The 22,241-nt window shown below is 33.8% G+C and overlaps 3 protein-coding genes and 1 pseudogene across 3 annotated transcripts; 1 reads left to right on the plus strand and 3 right to left on the minus strand.

Moving 5' to 3' along the window:
• Positions 1-857: 857 nt before the first annotated feature.
• On the minus strand, positions 858-2,184 carry LOC125206598 (F-box/LRR-repeat protein At1g55660-like; annotated as a pseudogene).
• A 5,913-nt stretch (positions 2,185-8,097) lies between these two features.
• LOC125208595 (F-box/LRR-repeat protein At5g02910-like) lies at positions 8,098-9,599 on the minus strand. Its single transcript, XM_048108242.2, has 2 exons — positions 8,727-9,599; positions 8,098-8,554 (listed from the first exon to the last, which is right to left on the minus strand). Exons 1-2 carry the CDS (start codon positions 9,597-9,599, stop codon positions 8,288-8,290), a joined length of 1,140 nt encoding a protein of 379 aa, XP_047964199.1. The 3' UTR covers positions 8,098-8,287.
• A 5,968-nt stretch (positions 9,600-15,567) lies between these two features.
• On the plus strand, positions 15,568-18,715 carry LOC148923590 (uncharacterized). The gene is made up of 10 exons (XM_089061551.1): positions 15,568-15,576; positions 15,667-15,753; positions 15,857-15,934; positions 16,031-16,114; positions 17,061-17,198; positions 17,301-17,467; positions 17,564-17,744; positions 17,819-17,941; positions 18,109-18,252; positions 18,338-18,715. The coding sequence occupies exons 1-10, from the start codon at positions 15,568-15,570 to the stop codon at positions 18,713-18,715; spliced, it is 1,389 nt and encodes a 462-aa protein (XP_088917677.1).
• Positions 18,716-19,661: 946 nt separating this feature from the next.
• Positions 19,662-20,972, minus strand: LOC148923591 (protein FAR1-RELATED SEQUENCE 5-like). Its single transcript, XM_089061552.1, has one exon. It carries the CDS (start codon positions 20,970-20,972, stop codon positions 19,662-19,664), a length of 1,311 nt encoding a protein of 436 aa, XP_088917678.1.
• Between the last annotated feature and the right edge of the window lie 1,269 nt (positions 20,973-22,241).

Below are 22,241 nucleotides of genomic sequence, written 5' to 3' on the forward strand. Positions count from 1 at the left end.
TATGATCTCTATTATAAAAATATTATTCTTCAACTTTTTACGTTGTCGACGTTGTATCTCTAAATTTTCAATTATTCATCCTCTAATTATGTCAGAGCTGTTTCCGCAACGTTGACACGAAAACACTCAACAAATTTTAATATAGTAATTTGGGCCCCCCAAGATTAAAATCCTGGCTCCGCCACTGTTTATACTCCCTCCGTCCCAGCTAAAATGACATATTTATTTGTCGGCACGAGATTTTAAGAGTTATTCGTTAATGTGTTTAATTTGAGAGAGAAAAGGTGGGTGAAAGTATTAAAATAGAGAGAGAAAGAAAGATGAATATTTTAATAGGAGTGAGAAAAAGTAGTTGAGTGTATTATTTGGGGTGTGAAATGTGGCTTTTATTGTGGGACGGACCGAAATGACAAAATGTGACACTTATAATGGGACGGAGGTAGTACTATTGTACTATATTACAACTATTACATATCGCTGTACAAAAGGAACTGAAATCACTATATAATTTCATGGGCCCCTTCTCCTAACACCAATTGGCTTTAGGGTGGAACCCATAAAACCCATAAAATTCTATTATGGTATCAAGCGGGTCGTTAACTGCGAGACAAATTTAACTGACTCAATAGTATATCTAGACTGAAACCAAAAAAAATGACTAGAGTATTATGGAGAATCTATCTATACATGGTAAGACTTGGGGAAGAGAATAGATCTTCGAATCAATTATAATTAATATATGATCAATCTATCTTAGGACTTGGCGGTGATTTGATTCGTGATTTGATTCTGATCTATGTTTCCCTTTATAACATATTGGAGGGATCCAACTGTGCTCTTATAAATATTCACATCAACTATAGATTTTTCAACGAACTTACTGAGTTCACAACTTGACACCTAGGAGTGGGGCAACCTTTAGCCTCAATCATTTTCACCTTAACAAAATATAGAAAGAACAAAGCTGAGAGAACATAAAAATGCCAATGAGATAAAAATTATCCTTCCGTCCCACGGATCTTCGGGATTCTTTTCAACCACAGTCACACCATCAGGAAACTCCACCTTCAACGTCTCAAAATACAAAGTCCCGATTGTCAAATAGTTCATTATGTTTTGACGCACGGTACGAATTTTGTAACGTCCTTTCATCACCTTGAGACATTTGAGGTTCGGAAATGGAGGAGGACTTTGCTCAATCGGACCACCATCCAGTTCAAGAACCTTTTCAATTTCAAAGAACCATTAGCATATAAACATTTTAAGAAATATTAGTCGTAGAATTAGTAGTGCACGTACGACGAGAGTGTTCGAGGTGAGACAGTGGTTGCATTTCCAAGTTGTTGAAGCATCCGATGCAACTCTTTCACATTGTCATCAAAACCATAAATGTCTACATAGACTTGTTCCAACAATGGGAGATTCATGTTCAAACATTCCAAAGGTGAAAAGCCCTGATATCGAAACAAGGTAAGCAACGGAGCAGAGATCTCTTGGATAACACTACAAGAATCAAGGATTTCAAGAACTCTAAGCTTGGGAGCCTTTAAAACAAGGCCAGTCAACGGACACCTGCGCAGAGAGAGCTTCTCCAGCTCCGGGAGGCTGGCAAACGTCTCCATCCCGTGATCACCATCAAAGATCAAATAGGTATGAAGATAAAGGGTTTTCAAATTTGGTAAAAGAAACTGTCCAGGTACATGAGGGGGTAAACAGCTTGAGCTTGAGCTCGCGAAGCGTTGTGGAGGTGAAAAGCGCGGCGGGAAGACTCAGAGTAGCTAGGTCGTTGTAGGCGCGGAGGTGGAGGGAATGAACGCCGTGATTGATGGCGTAGAGCACGCATTCATCCACGAATGCCGGGGTGAATGTTTTGGTGTGGATTGTGCCGACGAGTGAGAGATGGAAGTCGTGGACTGGGGCTGTGGCGTCACGGTTAGAGAGGAAGTGGGAGACGAAGCGGGAGAAGAGGGGAGAGAAATCTGTGGTGTCTTTCTCATTTGTTAAGGTGACGCGACGGTGGGAGGCGGCGCGGCTGAGGTTGAAGCGGAGGCCGGGGAGGGAACGCCACAGATTTTTCCATCTCTTGGAGAGAATGCTTGTTTGAACGGATTCGTAGGTGTCGATGAAGGAGAGGATGTGTTGAAGAATTTCATCTGGCAATTGGCTGATTTTGTCTTCCTCCATTTTTTAAGAAGATTGATTTTGATGATGAGTTTTGTTTTTATGTAAGTAAATTTTTCTTGGTGGCTAAGTTTGAATTTTGACTAAAACAGTGTATAATGCAAATACTATTTTTATTATTGACATAATATTATAGATCCACTAATTATTCGTAACATAATTTCTGACAATTTTTTTTATCAATAAGAATTGAATTCTTACCATGAGATTTTGCAAATCTGATACTACAATGCATGTTATATGAATATCATTATTAATTAGTTTTTAATTTATTTTATAAAAAAGTGAAGTTCAATTTTGGTCTTAAATATATGACCAAAATATGAATTTGGTTTAAAATATTCACTTTTTTGAAAAATAAGTCCATAACAAATGAATATGACGAAGAAATAGTATTTTTTTTATACTACTATATATTAGTTGTACAAATTAACCAAAGCATACCAATATGAAATTGAAAATAGAAATATGTGGAAAAAATAATTCAGCGAAGCACGTTCGTTTCCACTAAGTTTGATAAAAAATTCAACTCCGTCAAATTCGGTCGAGGTCGAGGTCGATCGACTCCCTTGTCGACTCATGAGGACCATAAAACTCCATTAAATTCGATCTTGTTTTGTAGTTGAGAGCCTTAGAGCTCGAGCTTGGTTGCACGCCATGGTCGAGAGCACAAATAAAAGCATGCACTGAGACTAAGTGGATATTAGCGGATCTTATGTCGAGAGCACAAATATAGAGCCACTTGTGCTTTTAATCATTTAATAAAAGCATACAAATAAAAGCAGAGCACAAATAAAAGCATGCACGCCTTGGTTGAGAGCACAAATATAGAGCCACTTATTATTCGTAACATAATTTCTGACAATTTATTATTAAAAATATAAGGATCTTGGCATTCCAATCATTTAATACACCATCGGTCCCATAAAAATATAGATAATGAATATGACACATGAGTTAAGACAAAATTAATAAAGTAAAAGAGAGGAGAAGAAAGGCATGGTAAAGTAGGGCTAACAATTTTTGCCACGACACGATAACACAACACGAACCCGCACGAAATTAATGGGTGTGTGTCAAAGCTTATTGGGTTCGTGTCGTGTCGTGTCGGGTTCGTGTTACACATTAATACATAAGATTTATATATTATAATATTATTATTATTATTATTATTATTATTATTTTATTTATTTTAAAAATTTAAAATTTTTAAATTAAAATTTAAAATTTAATATTAAAATTTAATATTAGAAATAATATTTGTATAATATAATAATATTATTATAGTGTCGTTATTGTTGTGTCATATATGTGTTGTTATTGTGTCGTGTTGACCTGAAGTGGTTCGTGTCGTTAATGGGTTCGTGTCGTGTTCGTGTCTAAGGGTAGCGGGTCGTGTTCGTGTTCGTGTTTGAAGTTTTCTTAACGAGTCATGTTCGTGTTTGTTGTTATCGTGTCGTGTCATTATCGTGTCGACACGATAACGACACAACACGCACGATTTGCCACCCCTATGGTAAAGTAAGAGAGAGAAGAGAATGATTGTTAAAGTAGTATTTAGACCTTCATTATTAAATAGATACTCCCTCCGTCCACAAAAAATAGATCACTTTTGCCATTTTGGGACGTCCACAAAAAATAGATCACTTTCTAAAAATGAAAAGTTTATCTCTCATACTTTTCCTACTTTTTCTTCTCTCTCTCATAATTTACTCACTTTTTCTCCCTATCTCTCTTACTTTACCTACTTTTTCTCCTCATCTCCCTTACTTTACCAATTCTACATTAAAACCTGTGCCGAACAACAATAGATCTATTGTTTGTGGACAGAAGGAGTATAAATTTTCAAAAATGGAATGCACATAATTTTATGGGGCAAATGAAAGTTGAAAGTGCACATATTTTTATGAGACGGAGGGAGTATTATAATATGATACTTTTGATCAAAATAACAATTGAATTCTTACCATAAGATTTTGCAAATCTGATACTATAAAAAGTAGGTGCGTTATATTGCTAACTATTTTTTAAATTGCTAACTACTACTAAATCATATGCATTAGATCTTCAAATCAAATGCTAAAATTATTCAACCCCGAATATCAATATATTGTACAAAAAATGTCAATAAGGGTATTAAAGTCAATTAACAACAAATTAGGTATAATTAACTTTTGAAAAGTATCACAAAACTTTAAATACATATAATTATCACAATTTTAATTATTTATGCACACAACATTATATCAAATTAAAGATAATTTTATAAGGATTCTAACGAGATCTCATTTGCATATGTTCTGTTGTCATATTTTTGAAAAAAATTCTTTAATTTCGGATTTTTATGAAGCAGTTTAATGTCAATGTAGTTATCAAAATATGTCAACATAATATCTATAAAATGTTAATTCGAAATTGATTGACATATTCAAGACATCGTATTGATATGTTTAATACACTACAATGACATTTTGATCCAAAATCCTAATTTTAGGCGTTTTAATTATTCTTTTATTTTTAAATAATAAAAAAATGAATTTACATATAGCAAATTATAGACCACTAGATCTCTAAACATCCTATGATCTCTAATTAATTGTAGTTAGCAATTTGAGGAGAGTTAGCAATTGATCACACCCCGAATAATAATATATGTAATAAAAAGTGTATTTCGAATTTTATTATATATACTTATACTTTACATTTTATAAATAAAATATTTGGGTCCTTCTATAAATTTTAATAAAAAATAGCCCAACAAATGATTGATTTATTAAACCCAATTTCTTTCCCCAAATAATTCCAACATGGTCATCTCCTTCCCCGATTCACTAAACAAACCCCAATCTCCATTTCTGTCGGCATCTTCTATTCAAATCATCTTCTCATCTCAAGTCACCTTTTCAACTTGGACCGCCACTCACTTCTATTAGCCATTTCTCAATGCTTTAATGATTTCGATAATGAAATCTATGTCTAGATTTGAATTAATTCAACCATAACATTTATACTATAAAGTGGAGATAAAATCACCAACCTTCATCCATGCTTTCTTCTTTTGGTGTAGAGGTTGAATCCACCAATTGATGTTCGTCCTATCTTTGACTGGATCCTCCATAATTGATGTTATCTCCTCTTTCACCTCAAGCCTTTAATGATTTTTTTAATGGATAAAGAATCTAAACTTGAATGTGTATATATATATATGTACACCGAGCCTTTTATGTACACATGTACTATGTAATTGTATGTATGTACTTTCGGTATTTATCAGTGTATCTTAACATGGCTGAAAACACTCTTCTATAGGCATTAACACCCTTTCCGAAAGATTGCGTCGATTCACATGAAACTGCAGCCATGCAGTTTATGCACTTCAACCGATTCTTAATAATAGAGGCATCGGTTAATAAGTTTGAATCAGTTAATTAAATAACTGATTCTAGACTTTACAATCTCACGCACAACATACAAACATACACATTCATTCATATATTAATATTAATATATCAATATATGTACACCAATCTCACACGGTAATGTACATATTAATATTTTATGTATACATAATCATTACTGTTCATATACAATTATTACTATACAATAATTGTGATGAAACTGTTTGTATACATACATATAAATACACGTATACTATTATTTATAAATTAGAGGTAAGAGAAGAGGGTTATCAATACACCCGATTCTAATTCTTTAATCGAAACCGATCCATCACGGTATCGTTTTTAATATTAGAATCCTAATATAAACTTAATCCTTATAATTAAACCAATAGACACTTAGGTTATATAAGAATATAAATATTCTTACAACTTCATTACAAATTTTCTTCTTCCTCAGTTTGTTTTATTATTATTATTATTATTATTATTATTGTTATTATTATTATTATATATATATTTTTTTATTATTTTTTTTGTGCGGAAGGGGCGGCTATGGCTTTTCCGGTCAATCCATAGGAAAATTCGACACTCTTGGCCATCGGGAAGGGGCGACCACCCCGTCCTGCGCCCCCGGGCCCCGAGATCCACCGGTGCATCATTTGGTCGAGACAAATAAAAACATTGCATGCATACTGTAATACCCCATATCTATTTTATATAAAAAAAAGCTACTATATTTTTGGGTATTTTCAGAAGTATTTTTTTTTGAAATTATTTAATTGTCAATTGATTATTTGGAAACGTTTTGAACTAATGAGGATCCACTACCAAAAATGATAAAAGTGAAACGTGATAAATTTTTAGGGACGAACGAAAATGAAAATAAATGACAAATTTTCAGGGATATGGAGAGAGTAGCTGAAGAATCTGAGACATTTTACAAGGTGTGAAAATGTAATGCCCCGCTTTTTCGAACCCTAATTTTTGAGACGTGAAATTTTTTGCGTTAAATGCTTTTAATGCTATGATATATGTGGATTAAATGATGAGTGATTTATTGCAATATTTTTTGTGACCTAATTGTGATATGGAGTTGAGTTTGAGTTGAATAGTCAAACTTGTTGAATATGTGGCGTGGCTATTGAATAGTCAACATTGTGGAAAATATGACGTGGCCGTGGAATGGTCAAAGTCGTTGGAAAATGTGAAGTGGAGGTGGAAATTCGAATATGTGAATATTTTGATGCGAGGAAAATAATATTGTGGTGAATTATATTCCTAAGGGATGAGTGAGAATTTAATAGGAGCATTATTTAATTATGTGGAATTTTCAACCCCTCCTATTTATTGGAAAGAAATCCTATTTTTGTTGGATTTAATTATTGCTTGGAATAATTATCCGAATTAAATCTAAAGTCAAATATTCCTTGATTATTTGATGAGATTTTCGAAACCCCTATCATAATATGGAGATTTTCGAAATCTCCAAATTTTATGGGAGAATGGATTATTTTATTCTATTATTTGATCCCTTATTTATTCTCTTCCATAAATAAATTCAAATATCCTAGCATATCTTGCCAAATCTAAGAAGATCTTACAATATCCTAATTTAAATAGGATTTTAATTAAATCCCTTTTGAAGAAGCTAAACTACACGCCACTTTTATATTTAATTGGGGAGAATATTTATTATTTTCTTGCTCCGTGATATTTTATTCTACTTCGTAAAATATTCAAATTTAATCATAGGCGCTAATTAAATAGTCTAGAAATTCGAAATCCCCTATTTTCTCAACCAAATTAACGCCACTTCTCTTCCATATCTCTTCCAAATCTTGATTTATTTAATTATTGGATTATATCTTGCACTCTATAAATAAGAGAGAAGACCTAAACCCTAGCAACACACAAAAACCACCCCTCTCTCCCGCACTCTTGCCGATCTCTCTCCCCACTCTCTCTCAAATTTTTCTTCTACTTTCTCCATTAATTCTACATCTTTTGGAGAAGAACTGAAGTTGAAATTCGAGAATTCGTTGAAGAATCACGGTCCTACTTGTTTTCTACCGATTGTTCTATTGAAAAGGTATTTTTATCTTCTCTTCTTCTACCGATCAATCGGTGTTCATGAGTCCATATGCTTAAAATACTCAGCCCTGCATGTGTTTTCCCTATGTGCAGGTTGAGCGGCGATGGGCGGTCGGTGGTTGAGATGGTTGATTCGAATAAAATGGATGGTTGGGATTTTGAGTGTAGTCGTGTCCTCAGGCTTCGCTTTCTCTTGGAATGCTTCCGCTGAATATTTTGAAACTTATTCTCTTTGGTTGGTTTGAACTTATTTCTTCGAATTAAAATATAGTGAATTATTGCGTTTTGTTGGAGCTACAATAAACCTTTGACTTTTGAGCTTAGCCTATGATAGCTATTAAATCTTGTTTTTCGTATTTAAAGCCGTTGACTTATTGCCTTGATCTTCATTAAACACTTGGTCAAATCTCTTTAAATGAAACCCTAGTCTACATTCTTGTCACCTTAAGTTCGCCAAGTTAACAGTCGCCGTATTTATTATACCCTAGAAATGCCGGGCTGTTACAGAAAAAATGGCAAAAGACTAATATTATTGATATTGGTATCTAGGGTTTGAGCATCATTGTTTTTCCAAATTAGATAGGCACAAGAAGCTCTTCAAACATGTCAACATTTCAATTTCGGAATAGATTATCAAATCCCCAAGTATAATCCGTGTCTTCCTCGTCGGACATATATTCGGAATTTTGTTCAACCACAACTACATCATCAGGAAACTCCACCATCATCGACTCAAAATACAAAGTCCCCACTGTCAAGTAGTTCATTACGCTTTGAAGCACTGTACGAATTTTGCGACGTCCTTCCACCAACTTGAGACATTTGAGGTTGCGAAATGGAGAATGACTTTGCTCTATGGGACCACCATCCAGTTCAAGAACCTATTAGGTTTGAAACAACCATACATACATGTTAGAAACACTAGCGCGGATGCAAAAAAAAAAAGCGACTTTTGGCTGTTTCAGATCATTGAAAGCGACTTTTGCATAACAATCTTTATAATGATTTAGAATAAATTAGAAAATTTTGAGAGAGGGGGAGAGAGTTTGGTACCTTGAGAGTGTCCAAAGTCAATGAAACAACGGTAGCTTTACCAAGTTGTTGAAGCATCCTAACACAATTTAGATGCATCCCTTTCACATGGTTACTAACATGATGAATGTCTAAATGGACTTTTTCCAACATTGGGAGATTCATCTTTGAACATTCCAAAGGCAAATGTCCCTCGTATCGAAACGAGGTAAGCAACGGAGCTGAAATCTCTTTTGCAACTTCCATATTTTGGAAAGAATATTGAACGATTTCAAGAACTCTAAGCTTCGGAGCCCTTAAAACAAGGTCAGTGATCGGAAATTCGCACAGATAGAGCTTCTCCAGCTCCGGGAGGCCCGCGAACGGCTCCACCACGTCTTCCCGGGAGCGATGATCGTCGAAGAGCCAAAGCCTTTCGAGACAAAGTGTTTTCAAATTCGGTAGAGAAAACCGTCTGGGTAAATATATGCCCCTGAAGTGCACCTGCCTGATCTCGAGCTCCAGCAGCGTCTCAGAGACGAGAAGTGGAGCCGGAAGCCCGAGAAATGGCTCGTAGTGGCGGAGGATTTGGAGGCGGAGGGACTGAACGTTGTGATTGATGGCATAGAGCACGCATTCCTCCACGAATGCCGTGTCAAGATTAGTTTTGATGTCGAGGGAGAGGTGGAAGTCGTGGACGGCGGCTGCAGCGTCGCGGTGGGAGAGGAATTGGGAGACGCGGTGGCGGTAGGCGGCGCCGCCGTGGATGTGCAAGCGGATACAGAGGAGGGAACGCCAGAGGTGTTTCCATCTCTTGGAGAGAATGGTGGTTTCAACGGCTTCATGGATGTCGATAAAGGAGAGGATGTGTTGAAGAATTTCATTTGGGAATTGGCTGATTTTGTCTTCATCCATTTTTTCAGATGATTAATTAGGTGGTGAGTTTTGTTTCATTGGTGACTGTATTTTATAGTTGTTAATGTTTCCTTAATGTCCAAGTTCGAATATTGACCTTTATAGTGCAAGTTCAAAGATGATGTACTACTAGATTTAAATCTAGATTAATTAATAATTGTTGAACTATAAATTAGATTCTTATGTATATTAATGCTTTCTTGATGTCCAAGTTGAGTGTGGACCATTAAAGAGCGAGTATGCTTTTTGTTAATTTAATATTTCCCATCCGCTCATTATAATAGTGAAAGAATAAACGTGAAACAAATTATAGAATAATGGAGCAATTATAATATATATAGTGCTGACTCCACTGATGTTTTTAAAACTCATTCAAATTAATCATTAAATTGATGTTATTTATAAATATGAACCCCTCGTTTATGCATTATACTACTAGGAATTATGCATCCAGCGCATACTTTGAGCATTGACTTTAGATCAAGTATTATAATTAAAGTATATATATATAGGTTTGTGTTAAAATGACAACCTCTCTTAAAATGACAACGTGACAACGCTTATACAACAATATTATAAACTCTACACAGCAATATCCAACACGTTAGACAGTATAGATTGCTGTCTAACGTGTTGGATATTGCTGTTCAAGAAAAATTGTTGTTTAAAGGCTACAAAATTGTTGCCCGTCTTTTTTGGTTTTTTTTGCCACGTGGCAGCTTGTTATTCGTCCACGTGTACAAATGATTGGCTAGAAATAGTGGTATGGTGTTATTTTAAGGGGTGGTGGCACCCTAACATGCCCCTATATATATATATATAGTAGTGATATAGGGAAAGTGTCCATTAAGTACATAACTAGAGAAAAAATTATAGCCACAAGATCAAGAAAATCAAGGGCTAGATTAGATAAGCAAGGGTAATTTTTCGCACTTCATTGTATACACAATTTACTTCAGCGGGGGTATTTATGTAATTTCAGAATTAGGGTAAAAAATCAAAATCCCCAAAAATTTCCTCCCGCTTCAAGTTTTCCGCTCACATTTTTTCTGTCAAAATTTAATTCTCTCTCAAAATTTCTCCCACAAAAACCTAGCGATCGGAAAATCGACGGCTAATCTTCATCTTCACCACTCATCTCCGGCGATATACGACTGAAATCGACGACATCTGTTTAGCATTTGTACCATTAAGCATCTACATCGAATCCACATTTAGAAAATGGTTGATACTCGAAAATCTTCAACGGAAAATTCTAGCCGCAATTTGCGTTCTGGCCGGAAATCTAGTGAAGGTAATACATATCTGAATATTTTCAAGGTTCTTACTCTTAATTTATTTCATTAAGTTCATCTCATTCCTAACTTCGATTCTGATTTTTGTCAAAATAGTACCAAAATCGACTCAGAAGCAGCCGGATATAAAACAAGCAACTCGGAACCTCGATGCAGATGATGGAAAGAAAATTTCAGATCCAGAAGGTAAAACCTAGGAATTATATTTGTAAAATGAAGAAATAAATTATGAAAATCAGGTAACAGAGTATTCCAAGTGAACTTTCTAAAATCGTAGATGATATGTTGTATATTGATATTGTGTTTCTTATTGATGTGTTTAGGAATTTTGGATTAAACTTAACTGTTGTGTTCTTCATCAAAATGAACTACATATTCTTTTTAATGAAGTAGTAAATTGATACGATGAAGTAATAAATTATGATAATGAAGTAATATAAATCATTTGTTTATACAGTAGGTTTTATTACCAAAATGAAGTAATAAAACATTACAATGAAGTAAATGACTCTAAAAATGAAGTATATGTTTACTGTTTTGTATGAGTTTAGGATTTAGAACTAAAATTAACTGCTGCATTGTTTGCATATTCAAATGAACTACATATTTTATGTGATGAGGTAATGCAACTGATCTGTTTTCCTATTAACTATAATCTAGTTGTTCTGAAGTATTGAATTCATATAATGAAGTAATAAGTTATGATAATGAAGTATTATATTAAACTATCTGTAATCATATTAAATGAGGTAACAGAGTATTCCAACTGAACTATCTATAATTGTGGATTATATGTTGTAAATTAATTCTGTATTTGTTATGTACAGGTAAAAATTCCTCTTCAACTAGGAAAAAAGCAAGTAGTTCTACTCAAATCCTTACGGAAATCCCTACTACAAAAGGTAAAAAATGAATTGATATTTAATGTGTACTTAATGAATTAACATAGTATTATTCCAAGTGAACTATCTATAATTGTGGATGATATGTTGTATATTAGTTGTTGTGAAGTATTGAATTCATATAATGAAGTAATAAGTTATACAATAGGTTTTATTACTAAAATGAAGTAATAAAACATTAGAATGAAGTAAATGACTCTAAAAATGAAGTATATGTTTACTGTTTTGTATGAGTTTAGGATTTAGAACTAAAATTAACTGATGCATTGTTTGCATATTCAAATGACCTACATATTTTATGTGATGAGGTAATGCAACTGATCTGTTTTCCTATTACCTATAATCTAGTTGTTGTGAAGTATTGAATTCATATAATGAAGTAATAAGTTATGATAATGAAGTATCATATTAAACTATCTTTAATCATATTAAATGAGGTAACAGAGTATTCCAAGTGAACTATATATAATTGTGGATTATATGTTGTAAATTAATTCTGTATTTGTTATGTACAGGTAAAAATTCCTCTTCAACTAGGAAAAAAGCAAGTAGTTCTACTCAAATCCCTACGGAAATCCCTACTACAAAAGGTAAAAAATGAATTGATATTTAATGTGTACTTAATGAATTAACATAGTATTATTCCAAGTGAACTATCTATAATTGTGAATGATATGTTGTATATTAGTTGTTGTGAAGTATTGAATTCATATAATGAAGTAATAAGTTATACAATAGGTTTTATTACCAAAATGAAGTAATAAAACATTACAATGACGTAAATGACTCTAAAAATGAAGTATATGTTTACTGTTTTGTATTAGTTTAGGATTTAAAACTAAAATTAACTGATGCATTGTTTGCATATTCAAATGACCTACATATTTTATGTGATGAGGTAATGCAACTGATCTGTTTTCCTATTAACTATAATCTAGTTGTTGTGAAGTATTGAATTCATATAATGAAGTAATAAGTTATGATAATGAAGTATCATATTAAACTATCTGTCATCATATTAAATGAGGTAACAGAGTATTCCAAGTGAACTATCTATAATTGTATATGATATGTTGTAAATTTATTCTCTATTCTCATGTATAGGTGAAAATTCATCTAGAAAGAAGATGAATTCGAGGATTTCTTTGGAAATCCTCTCAAATTACTTAGGCAAGTACTTCATTCATACACTTTATTACTTTATTCATGTTCCCTGTTACAAACTCTAATGAAGTAATAGAACATTATTCTGAAGTAACAGACTCTAACTATGAACTACCTATTTACTGTATTGAAGTAATATAAATGCTATGTTTATACAATAGGGTTTATTACTAAAATGAAGTAATATAACATTATAATGAAGTATTAGACTCTAAAAATGAAGTAATATAAAGTGAAAATTATAATAAATGAGGTAACATAGTATTCCAAGAGAATTATCTATTATTGTGGATGATATGTTGTATATTAATTCTGTGTTTGTTACGTATAAATAAAAATTCCTCTGCAACTAGCAAGAATGCAAGTAGTTCTGAAATCTCTGCTACCAAAAGTAAAAAATTAAATTAAAGCATAGATGAATGAAGTAATGAATTCATATGATTAAGTAAGATCTTGATCATTATCTAATTTTTAATTTTTAATGTGTTGTGTACTTTTTATATAGCCAAAGGTTCATCTGTACAGAAATTCGATGCAGCTAAAGACCTTAAAAATTATGTTCTGGAAGGTAAAAAGTGAAGTCTAAGCTTTTTTTGTTTTGAAATAATAAATTGACATGGTGTAGTTAACTAGTACTATTAATTGTATTTATTAATGATGATGCTGATGCAGGGGACAAGAAATTGAAGGTTATAGAGAAAACCATTACGCCCATTGAGAAGCTTCAAGGTTAAATTCCAAAACTTCCATTATGGTTTGATTTAATACAACATGTAATTTAATTCATTCACTAAAATAGTCCACTTTTTTCAGAAATGATGAATATGAAGCAAGTATGTGGTGGTAATGACTTTAATGATGAAATGAGGACTAAACATAAGCATGATAAGCCGGCAAATACAGAGAACCAAGGTTAGTTTTAAAATAAATTTTAGTTGCAATGACCTAAATAAGTTAACTGATGAACTAAATAATTTTACTTGCATATGTTAGGCGCAAAGAGAATCAGGGAAATAGAAGGTGCTTTACCTGGTGGGGAACAGAGAGATAAGGATAAGGAGAAGCGAAGAAAGAAGATTGTTAACAAAGTTGCAGAATAGGAAAATATAGAAGGAAATGATGCTAAAAAAGGAAAAGAGAAAGGTAAAAAGTTTGTTCGTAATGATGCTAAAGAAGATGCAAGTAGACCTTCTGTCCAGAGAGTCCTATGTCTTAAGAGAGGACCTAGGAAATTTGTTGAAACGATTGAATCGCTTAATGGTGATCAAAGAGATGTTGTAGAAGATATTGGGTTTGGAAGTCTTTTGCACTTCAACTTGAACTATATCCCAGCGAAGCTCGCATTTGAGATTCTTGATCATTTTGATCAAGATACATGCGGTGTAGTTTACCAACGTGGTATACTACATATTGGGCATGATGATGTGCGGGCTACCTTGGGGTTGCCAAATGGTAGTTTGAAGTTAGAGCATAATGGACGTCAAAAGAGCAACAAGTTCATAGATGAGATTGCAAAATCTGGAGGTCGAAAGAGGTCTACAATGGGTGCAGATATGCTTATAGAAAAGATGTTAAGTGATGTCAGTGGAGGGGAGAAGTTCAGGAAGATATTCCTGATTTTGGTTGATACAATCTTGATCAACCCTAAGGGAGATGGATACTTGCACATACAAATTGAAGGGGTAATCCATGACATTGATAATGTCAAGGAATACAACTGGTGTGGCTATGTCATTGATAGCTTACTCAAGGCCTATAATACCTGGGCTAATAACAAGGACAAACCATTCACTGGCCCAATTTCATTTCTGGTGGTAAGTTTTAAATTCAAAATTTTATTAACCTTGAATAAATATGTTTTAAATATGAACTTTAATAATGATAGCTTTCATTTTGTAGCCATGTTATATTGATAGGATTGTGCTTCGATCGAGGGCTGTTACCCGAACATTCCCAACCATTAAGGGCTGGACAAGCACGTTAATCCACCAACGCCAGAAAATGGAGCTTGAGACCGGGCCATTCGGTAGAGGCATTAAGGAGCCAATCTTTGATCCCCGAACAAGCTACCTGTCTGAAGACGTTGTCAAGGTCAATATTCCGTCCTCCTCTGCGGCAAAGCCCAATGATATCTCTAAGACAACCCAACGTAGAACTACAGTTATCACACTTATGGGAAAGGCTGCTGATGTCCTTGGTGAACTGATGACGGAGTTGAAAGATGGTGCAGATGAGATAAAGAATGATGGGTGCTCTAAAGTTGCAGCCAAATGCACAATGAAGATGATGGGGTTGAATGAGATGGAGCCGGAAGAAGATGCCAATGATGTACAGTCCATGTCTCAAGCAATGGAAGAAGATGACCTCGACAATTCTGAGTTTATTGAGGCTGTAGAAAAAGTAATGAGGGTGGTTGAACAAAGAAAGAAATGGCAAACAGAAGGGCCATCGTTTGATCTAGGATTAGAGATTCATGAAAGAAACGTAAGTTGATGATGGGTTGCGTCGTGATGTTGTGCTTGGAATTTTATGTTATTGGGATGTAATTTATAAAACACATTAGTATGGCATGTATTTGGGATGAACTAAACCTTTTTGTTGTATTATATGGTTTTTGTAACTAACTGACTTCCTCCATAATGGGGTTTTAAAATGAAGAGTACTTGTTCATTGGGTTTTGTTTGTATACCTGTTTATTATATACAGGTTGATACTACACCAACAAGGGACATAGATCCCGGAAGCTACATCTTTGAGGCTGTGCAATTCATGCCTGTCCAAGATTTGGACAAGGTAAGAAGCTGTTCTTGGCTCTTATTGATTCTGCATGAAGTAATATTTAGTTGTGATGAAGTAAACATCTCATTGAATGAACTATCTAATTATATAATACTAGTGGCAGAATATTCCACCATCAATCTTCAATGTTGATGCTGGACTTAAGGGAAACTTAGAAGCTAATCTAGTGGCAGATGTAATATTACAATAGCTAGAAGTATGCCTCCTATATGATGAAGTAAATTGTCATTGAAATGAATCATTTTTTGAATGGACATATTGCAACTATCAGGATTTTAATACACCGTGTGTAGTTCAACATGGAGCAAATATGAGATCATATACAGATGATGAGCTAAAAGATGATGGAGCAAAGGTATAAATTTATTATGGATGAAGTAGAAATCTCACTGAATGAACTATTTAATTATATAATTATTCATTCTGGATGAACTAATATTTAGTTGTGATGAAGTAAACATCTAAATGAATGAACTATCTGATTATGTAATACTAATGGCAGAATATTCCACCATCAATCTTCAATCTTGATGCTGGACTTAGAGGAAACTTAGAAGCTAATCTAGTGGCAGAGGTAATACTACAATAGTTAGAAGTATGCCTCCTATATGATGAAGTAAATTTTCCTTGAACGAATCATTTTTTGAATGGACGTATTGTAACTACCAGGATTTTAATACGTCGTGTGTAGTTCAACATGGAGCAAATATGAGATCGCATAAGATAATGAGCCAAAAGATGGAGCAAAGGTATAAATTTATTCTGGATGAAGTAACACTTAGTTGTGATGAAGTAAAAATCTCACTGAATGAACTCTCTAGTTATATAATTATCCATTCTGCATGAAGTAATATTTAGTTGTGATGAAGTAAACATCTTACTGAATGAACTATCTGATTATATAATACTACATGCAACAGAATATTCCACCATCAATCTTCAATGTTGATGCTGGACTAAGGGGAAACTTAGAAGCTAATCTAGTGGCAGAGGTAATATTACAATAGCTAGTAGTATGCCTCCTATATGAAGAAGTAAATTGTCCTTGAAATGAATCATTTTTTGAATGGACGTATTGCCACTACCAGGATTTTAATATACCGTGTATAGTTCAACATGGAGCAAATATGAGATTGCATACAGATAATGGAGCAAAGGTATAAATTTATTCTGGATGAAGTAATATTTGGTTGTGATGAAGTAAACATATCTCTGAATGAACTATCTAATTATATAATACTTCATTATTAATATGATACACTACATCATAGAAAAACTTATATCTATATTTTGATGAATAGAATGTTAATGTCGCTGCGGAAATACAATCAGTTATTGATGCTTACAAGGATATAGACATTGATGATGATTTCATGGATAGTGGTCCTCTAGTTGGTAAGCCGGTGGGGACTGAGATCATTGTTTACAATGCTAACAAGGTAATCCTGTGCAAATTAAGAATCTAATAATATATACTCTGAAGTTTGTCTTGTGGTTAATAAATAATGTGTTACAAGTGATTTATATATTGCAAACAATAGATCAAAACTTTGAAGGGTCGAATGGAGGTACGTACTAGAGCAGAGAAAAGTGTTTCTCATGCATTGCGATCTCCATTCGCTGACAGACCAGTTAAGATTACAAACAAGCTCAGTAAAGATGAGAAAGAATCATATTACTGGATTCTTGTAACACATGAAAGAGATGGGTATGATTTCTAATATTGTTTTCTAATAGTATATCACACTATTAACATATCCAACAATAGAATGTGAAATTCTAACATGTATTACACAATGTGCAGATTTGTACTTGTTTATGACGACGATGTTGTGAAAGTTACAAAGATGGAAATGTGTTCTTTGATACCTCGGCAATTGATTGTTGTTGGCGTTATAGATGCATGGGCTTCCTACCTCAACAACATGGAAGAAATCCGATCACCATACTCATCAAGGCGGCTATTCTTCACCACTTATCCATGTGTAAGTACAAATTATTGAAATATAATAAGATTGTACGTTGTGAAGATCCTAACTACATTAATATTAATATGCAGTTGTACACCATTGTGACAAAGCCTCAATCCATGGATGTCAACACAGTTATTGCAAACTTCTGTAACAACTTGGACAGACAGGTGAAGGAAATTCCATATTTCAAATGGAAAGATGTGAACATGGTACATGCATCATTAATTCATTAGTACTTCATTTCTACACTATATTACTTCATTCATACATTTTATTACTTCATTCATTTTTCATGTTACTTCATTTTCAGATTGTGCAGTACTTCATTTGTATACTTTATTACTTCATTCATATTGCTTGTTACTTCATTCAATAGGTCTTCTTCCCCATATGTTCAAATCAGCATTATTATGCTATTTGTTTTTGCTTCAAGAGAAATGCTATTGCTATAATAGACAATTCTGCAAACGGGGATGACAACGACCTCACAATTAATTATGGTCATATTCCAGAAACATTGGTTCATATTCTTCTCTTATGATTGAATTTTATAGCAAATACATATGAATACACACAACTACCATGTATTTGTTTTGTACATGCAGAGATCATATTTTTGTCACTTCCTCACCAAGAATGGTCTCCACGCATATTGCAAGATCGTTTCCAATGCCAAAATGGAGAGATTGAAAATGCCATGGAGGACAGTTGATAACGTTGAAGACTGTGGAGTATTTCTGATGCGGCATATGGAAACGTACAAGGGTGAGCGTGAAGGTTGCTGGAATTGCGGCTTGAAGAAATCAAGCTCAGGTGTGCTTCAAAGCTTGAGGGCAAAATATTGTTCGGCACTGCTGTTAGCTGAAAACAACCACGAAAGCTTCAACAACAAAATTGTTACATCAGCGTATTATGAAGAGGAAAGCAAACACATTGAAATTGATGTTGAGAAAATGATTGTGGCATATTTAAAGAAGAATTAATGAATCAAATTTTGTATTTGACATACATCTGTTATGAGCAATTTTGAATAAAATACCACACTTTGTAATGTTGTTCATTATTAGCCTATAATACTGCATTGGGTAACCGATTTAGTTCATTTCAGAAATCTTAGTTCATTTCAAAGATCTATCGACAAATGGAAAATATAAAGTAAGATTAATAATCTACTCGTACTATATATTTTGTCTATTCTATTTAAGATTAATATGACATTATAAAAAAAATTCAGTCTATTCTCTTTAAGCTTGCAAAAGGTCTAAACAAGTTCAAATTCAAAAATGTAAATGAAGTAAGAAACTACATGATTGAAGTACAGAAGCAAGGGAATGAAGAACAGAAATATCCGAATAAAGTAACATTTAGAACAGAGCTACTGGAACAGAATAGAACAACAAGCCTCAACATTGGTTTTTCCTCTTTAAATGTTGTTCAGTGTTAGCCTGAAACACTGTATTGGGTACCATATTTAGTTCATTTCTGAGATCTATTGATAATTGATAAGTGATTGACAAATGTAAAATATATCAAAGTAAGATTAAAATAAACGTCATAATAAAGAAAAAATAAGTCATTATAAAAACACTTCAGTCTATTCTATTTAAGCTTGCAAAACGTTTAAACAAATTCAAATTCAATATGTAAATGACGAAACTATAAGACTGAAGTACAGATTTAAAGGAATGAAGAACAGAAATATGCGAGTGAAGTAATAAATTTTGGAACAGAACTATTGGAACAAAACAACTAGCTTCAATATTGGTTTCTACTCTTTTTCTTGTCCTTCTCCTCCTAAAACCAGAGTGAACTATTTCTTTCCAAATCCTCACCGCCTCTGTTTTGTATTCTCATTCACCTTTTTGCAATTCTTCGAATCATGGTGTCCTATCACATGACAGTTTCCACACTTTCGGCCTGGTTTCTTTGCTAACTTGATTGCTGCCTCCTTCTTTGATTTCCTCCTACTTCCACTTCCCTTTGTACTACAACATTAGGAGGATGAACTTCAATTGGTACTTGTGAGCCATAGAAGTTTTCAATCAATGCTCTCTTCTCTATTGAAGACAGAACAACACCTTCTCCAAGAAGCTGCTTCTTACCTTCTTCAATAATTGCAGTAAATGCATTGATTTGGTCAATGTTCCCTTCAATACTTTGTGCTATTTCAAAGAATAATACATACATGTTTTTAAATGCAATCTTCTTCTCGTCTACAGCAGAGAATACTTCATGATCATCACAAAAACCTCCATGTATTGGCTTCACAAACTGTGACTTCAACCATCTCCATCCACGCAACTTCTCGGGTATCAACTTAACAAACTTATATTTCAACACACAAAATATATGGCTGCACGATAGACCAAGTCTCTCAAACTTTTTACATCCACACAAATAGGTGTCATCACCAATGGAGTAAGTCACTGTCCATGAGTTTGAATCCTTGTCATTTATGTTATATACTTCATCCTCTCTATTGGTAGACACTCCTAGAGTTGCACAAGACAAAGAGAAATATGCATAAACTATCTCCTCTTGAATTGCATTAAAAGCACTGCCACTATATATTGTTGATGCATGTTTCTCGATTTCGAATTCTGTTTGCAAAATAGGCACTTTTGTTGAATCATAGTATTCAAGCTTTGCACTATTACTTCTTTGAGCCTCCAAAGCATGGTTATAGTTCACATAAAATAGCATAAGGTTAGCCCGACACTTTGAGTACCTTTTAAAAATGTTATTCTGTGATTCGGACAAAGATGTTGTCTTTATCAACGAGCTCATCGGAAAATCACGGAAAAAGGCAGGAACCCAAAACTTTCTGGATGCAAACATTGACAAAAACCAGTCATTATTGGCCAGCCCATATCTTTCCATTATAGCATGCCAAGATTCTTCAAATGCATCAGGCTCTATCAACTCCGACCAAACACATGCATTCAATTCCTTCTTTAGTTCTTCACTACCAAGCATGTTCTTTGGCAATTTGTCAGCAACTTTATTCATTATATGCCACATACACCACCTGTGTCTTGTATTAAGAAGAACCTCTGCAATAGCAACTTTCATTCCTAAGTCTTGGTCGGTTACGATTAGCTTGGGAGCCACACCCATACATTTCACAAATTGTTTAAATAACCATGAAAAGGAGTAGGCATTTTCCTTGGACAAAAGGCCAGCAGCAAATGTCACAGGGCGACCATGATTATCCTTGCCCGTAAAAGGAGCAAATATCATGTAGTACCTACATGTTAAAATCACTATAAGACATGCAGAATATACTTTAATCACAAACACTTCACTTTAATCACGAAATATTTCATTCTAAGCATGTTTTACTTCACTGAAATGGAAAAACAAAGCACTTTAAGCATGGATCACAAACACTTCACTCTAACTCTATAATACTTCAGTCTAAGCATATTTTACTTCACTAAAATGATAAAATAGTGCACATAAGCATGGATCACAAATACTTCACTCTAATCAAGGAATACTTCACTCTAAGCACATTTTACTTCACTGAAACGAAAAATCAGAGCAATATAAGTATACTCAATACACTTCACTGTAAGCATATTGTAATTCACTAAATGCTCAATATACTTCATTGTAAGCTTATTGTAGTTCACTAAATGCTTAATATACTTCACTGAATTGAAAAACAACACAATATATATCATTATACGCTCAATATACTTCATTGAATTGAAAGATAGTAAACTATGAGGCATATGAATATAATTAGTGTGCACTTACCTATTTGTTGAGTATGTCGTATCAAAAGAAACAACATCACCATACAAATGATAATTTCTCTTGGCAGTTGGATCACACCAAAACAAACGTGTCAGTCTATCCTTTGAGTTGACCTCAAATTCATAGGTAAATGCTGCACAAAGTTCCTTCTTCCTGCGCATCTCATTTAATAGCATTTGTGCATCAGCTCCTTCCACGTATGTGTTGGGGTTTGTATACTAAAAGATGCTTCGAGCGTACATACCTTTGTACAGTCAGCTTGTGCATGTATACGAGAAACGCCACGTCCACTTGTTTACCTATTTATGAGAATAAATAATATAATATAATGGTTTATTATTGAAATATAATAAACAAGTCTAAGGCTTTTTACTAAGAAGGTCAAGTAGGAAAATTCGATGAATCTCCTCATGAGTTTTCCAGTAGTGGACTTGGCCAGATCTAGTAAGAAGAAAAACGTATTCACAACCTAGATAGACTTTGGCTACCTATTGGTACGGTTGCGGTGTTTGTGATAATTCTCTCTTACCTAAGAAGAGATTAGTAACACCGGTGTGGTAGAGCACTGAAAGGATCTAATCCGAAATGTATTCTTTATTGCTATCTACTGAAAGAATATATTTCAGAAAGTTTAGTATTTTCTAGTCTATGATATTAATATCAATATTGTTTATTCAATCAAACGCCACTTTGACTTATCAATATGTGAGAGTTTGTACGTAACTCAAGTTCATGATATCTTGGGTG

This window comes from Salvia hispanica, chromosome 6 (assembly GCF_029641045.1).
Source record: "Salvia hispanica isolate PSC_SH4W2 chromosome 6, Shi_PSC_v1, whole genome shotgun sequence".
NCBI lineage: Eukaryota > Viridiplantae > Streptophyta > Magnoliopsida > Lamiales > Lamiaceae > Salvia > Salvia hispanica.

What these genes read in the sequence shown, in the direction of transcription:
- LOC148923591 (XM_089061552.1), bottom strand. Translation starts at nt 20,972, where the DNA reads ATGATATTTGCTCCTTTTACGGGCAAGGATAATCATGGTCGCCCTGTG.
- LOC125208595 (XM_048108242.2), bottom strand. Translation starts at nt 9,599, where the DNA reads ATGGATGAAGACAAAATCAGCCAATTCCCAAATGAAATTCTTCAACAC. An exon ending in TGACTTTGGACACTCTCAAG is followed by an intron (nt 8,555 to 8,726) that starts GTACCAAACTCT and finishes CAAACCTAATAG; the next exon opens with GTTCTTGAACTGGATGGTGG.
- LOC148923590 (XM_089061551.1), top strand. An exon ending in CTGTCCAAGATTTGGACAAG is followed by an intron (nt 15,754 to 15,856) that starts GTAAGAAGCTGT and finishes ATATAATACTAG; the next exon opens with TGGCAGAATATTCCACCATC. An exon ending in GTCATATTCCAGAAACATTG is followed by an intron (nt 18,253 to 18,337) that starts GTTCATATTCTT and finishes TTGTACATGCAG; the next exon opens with AGATCATATTTTTGTCACTT.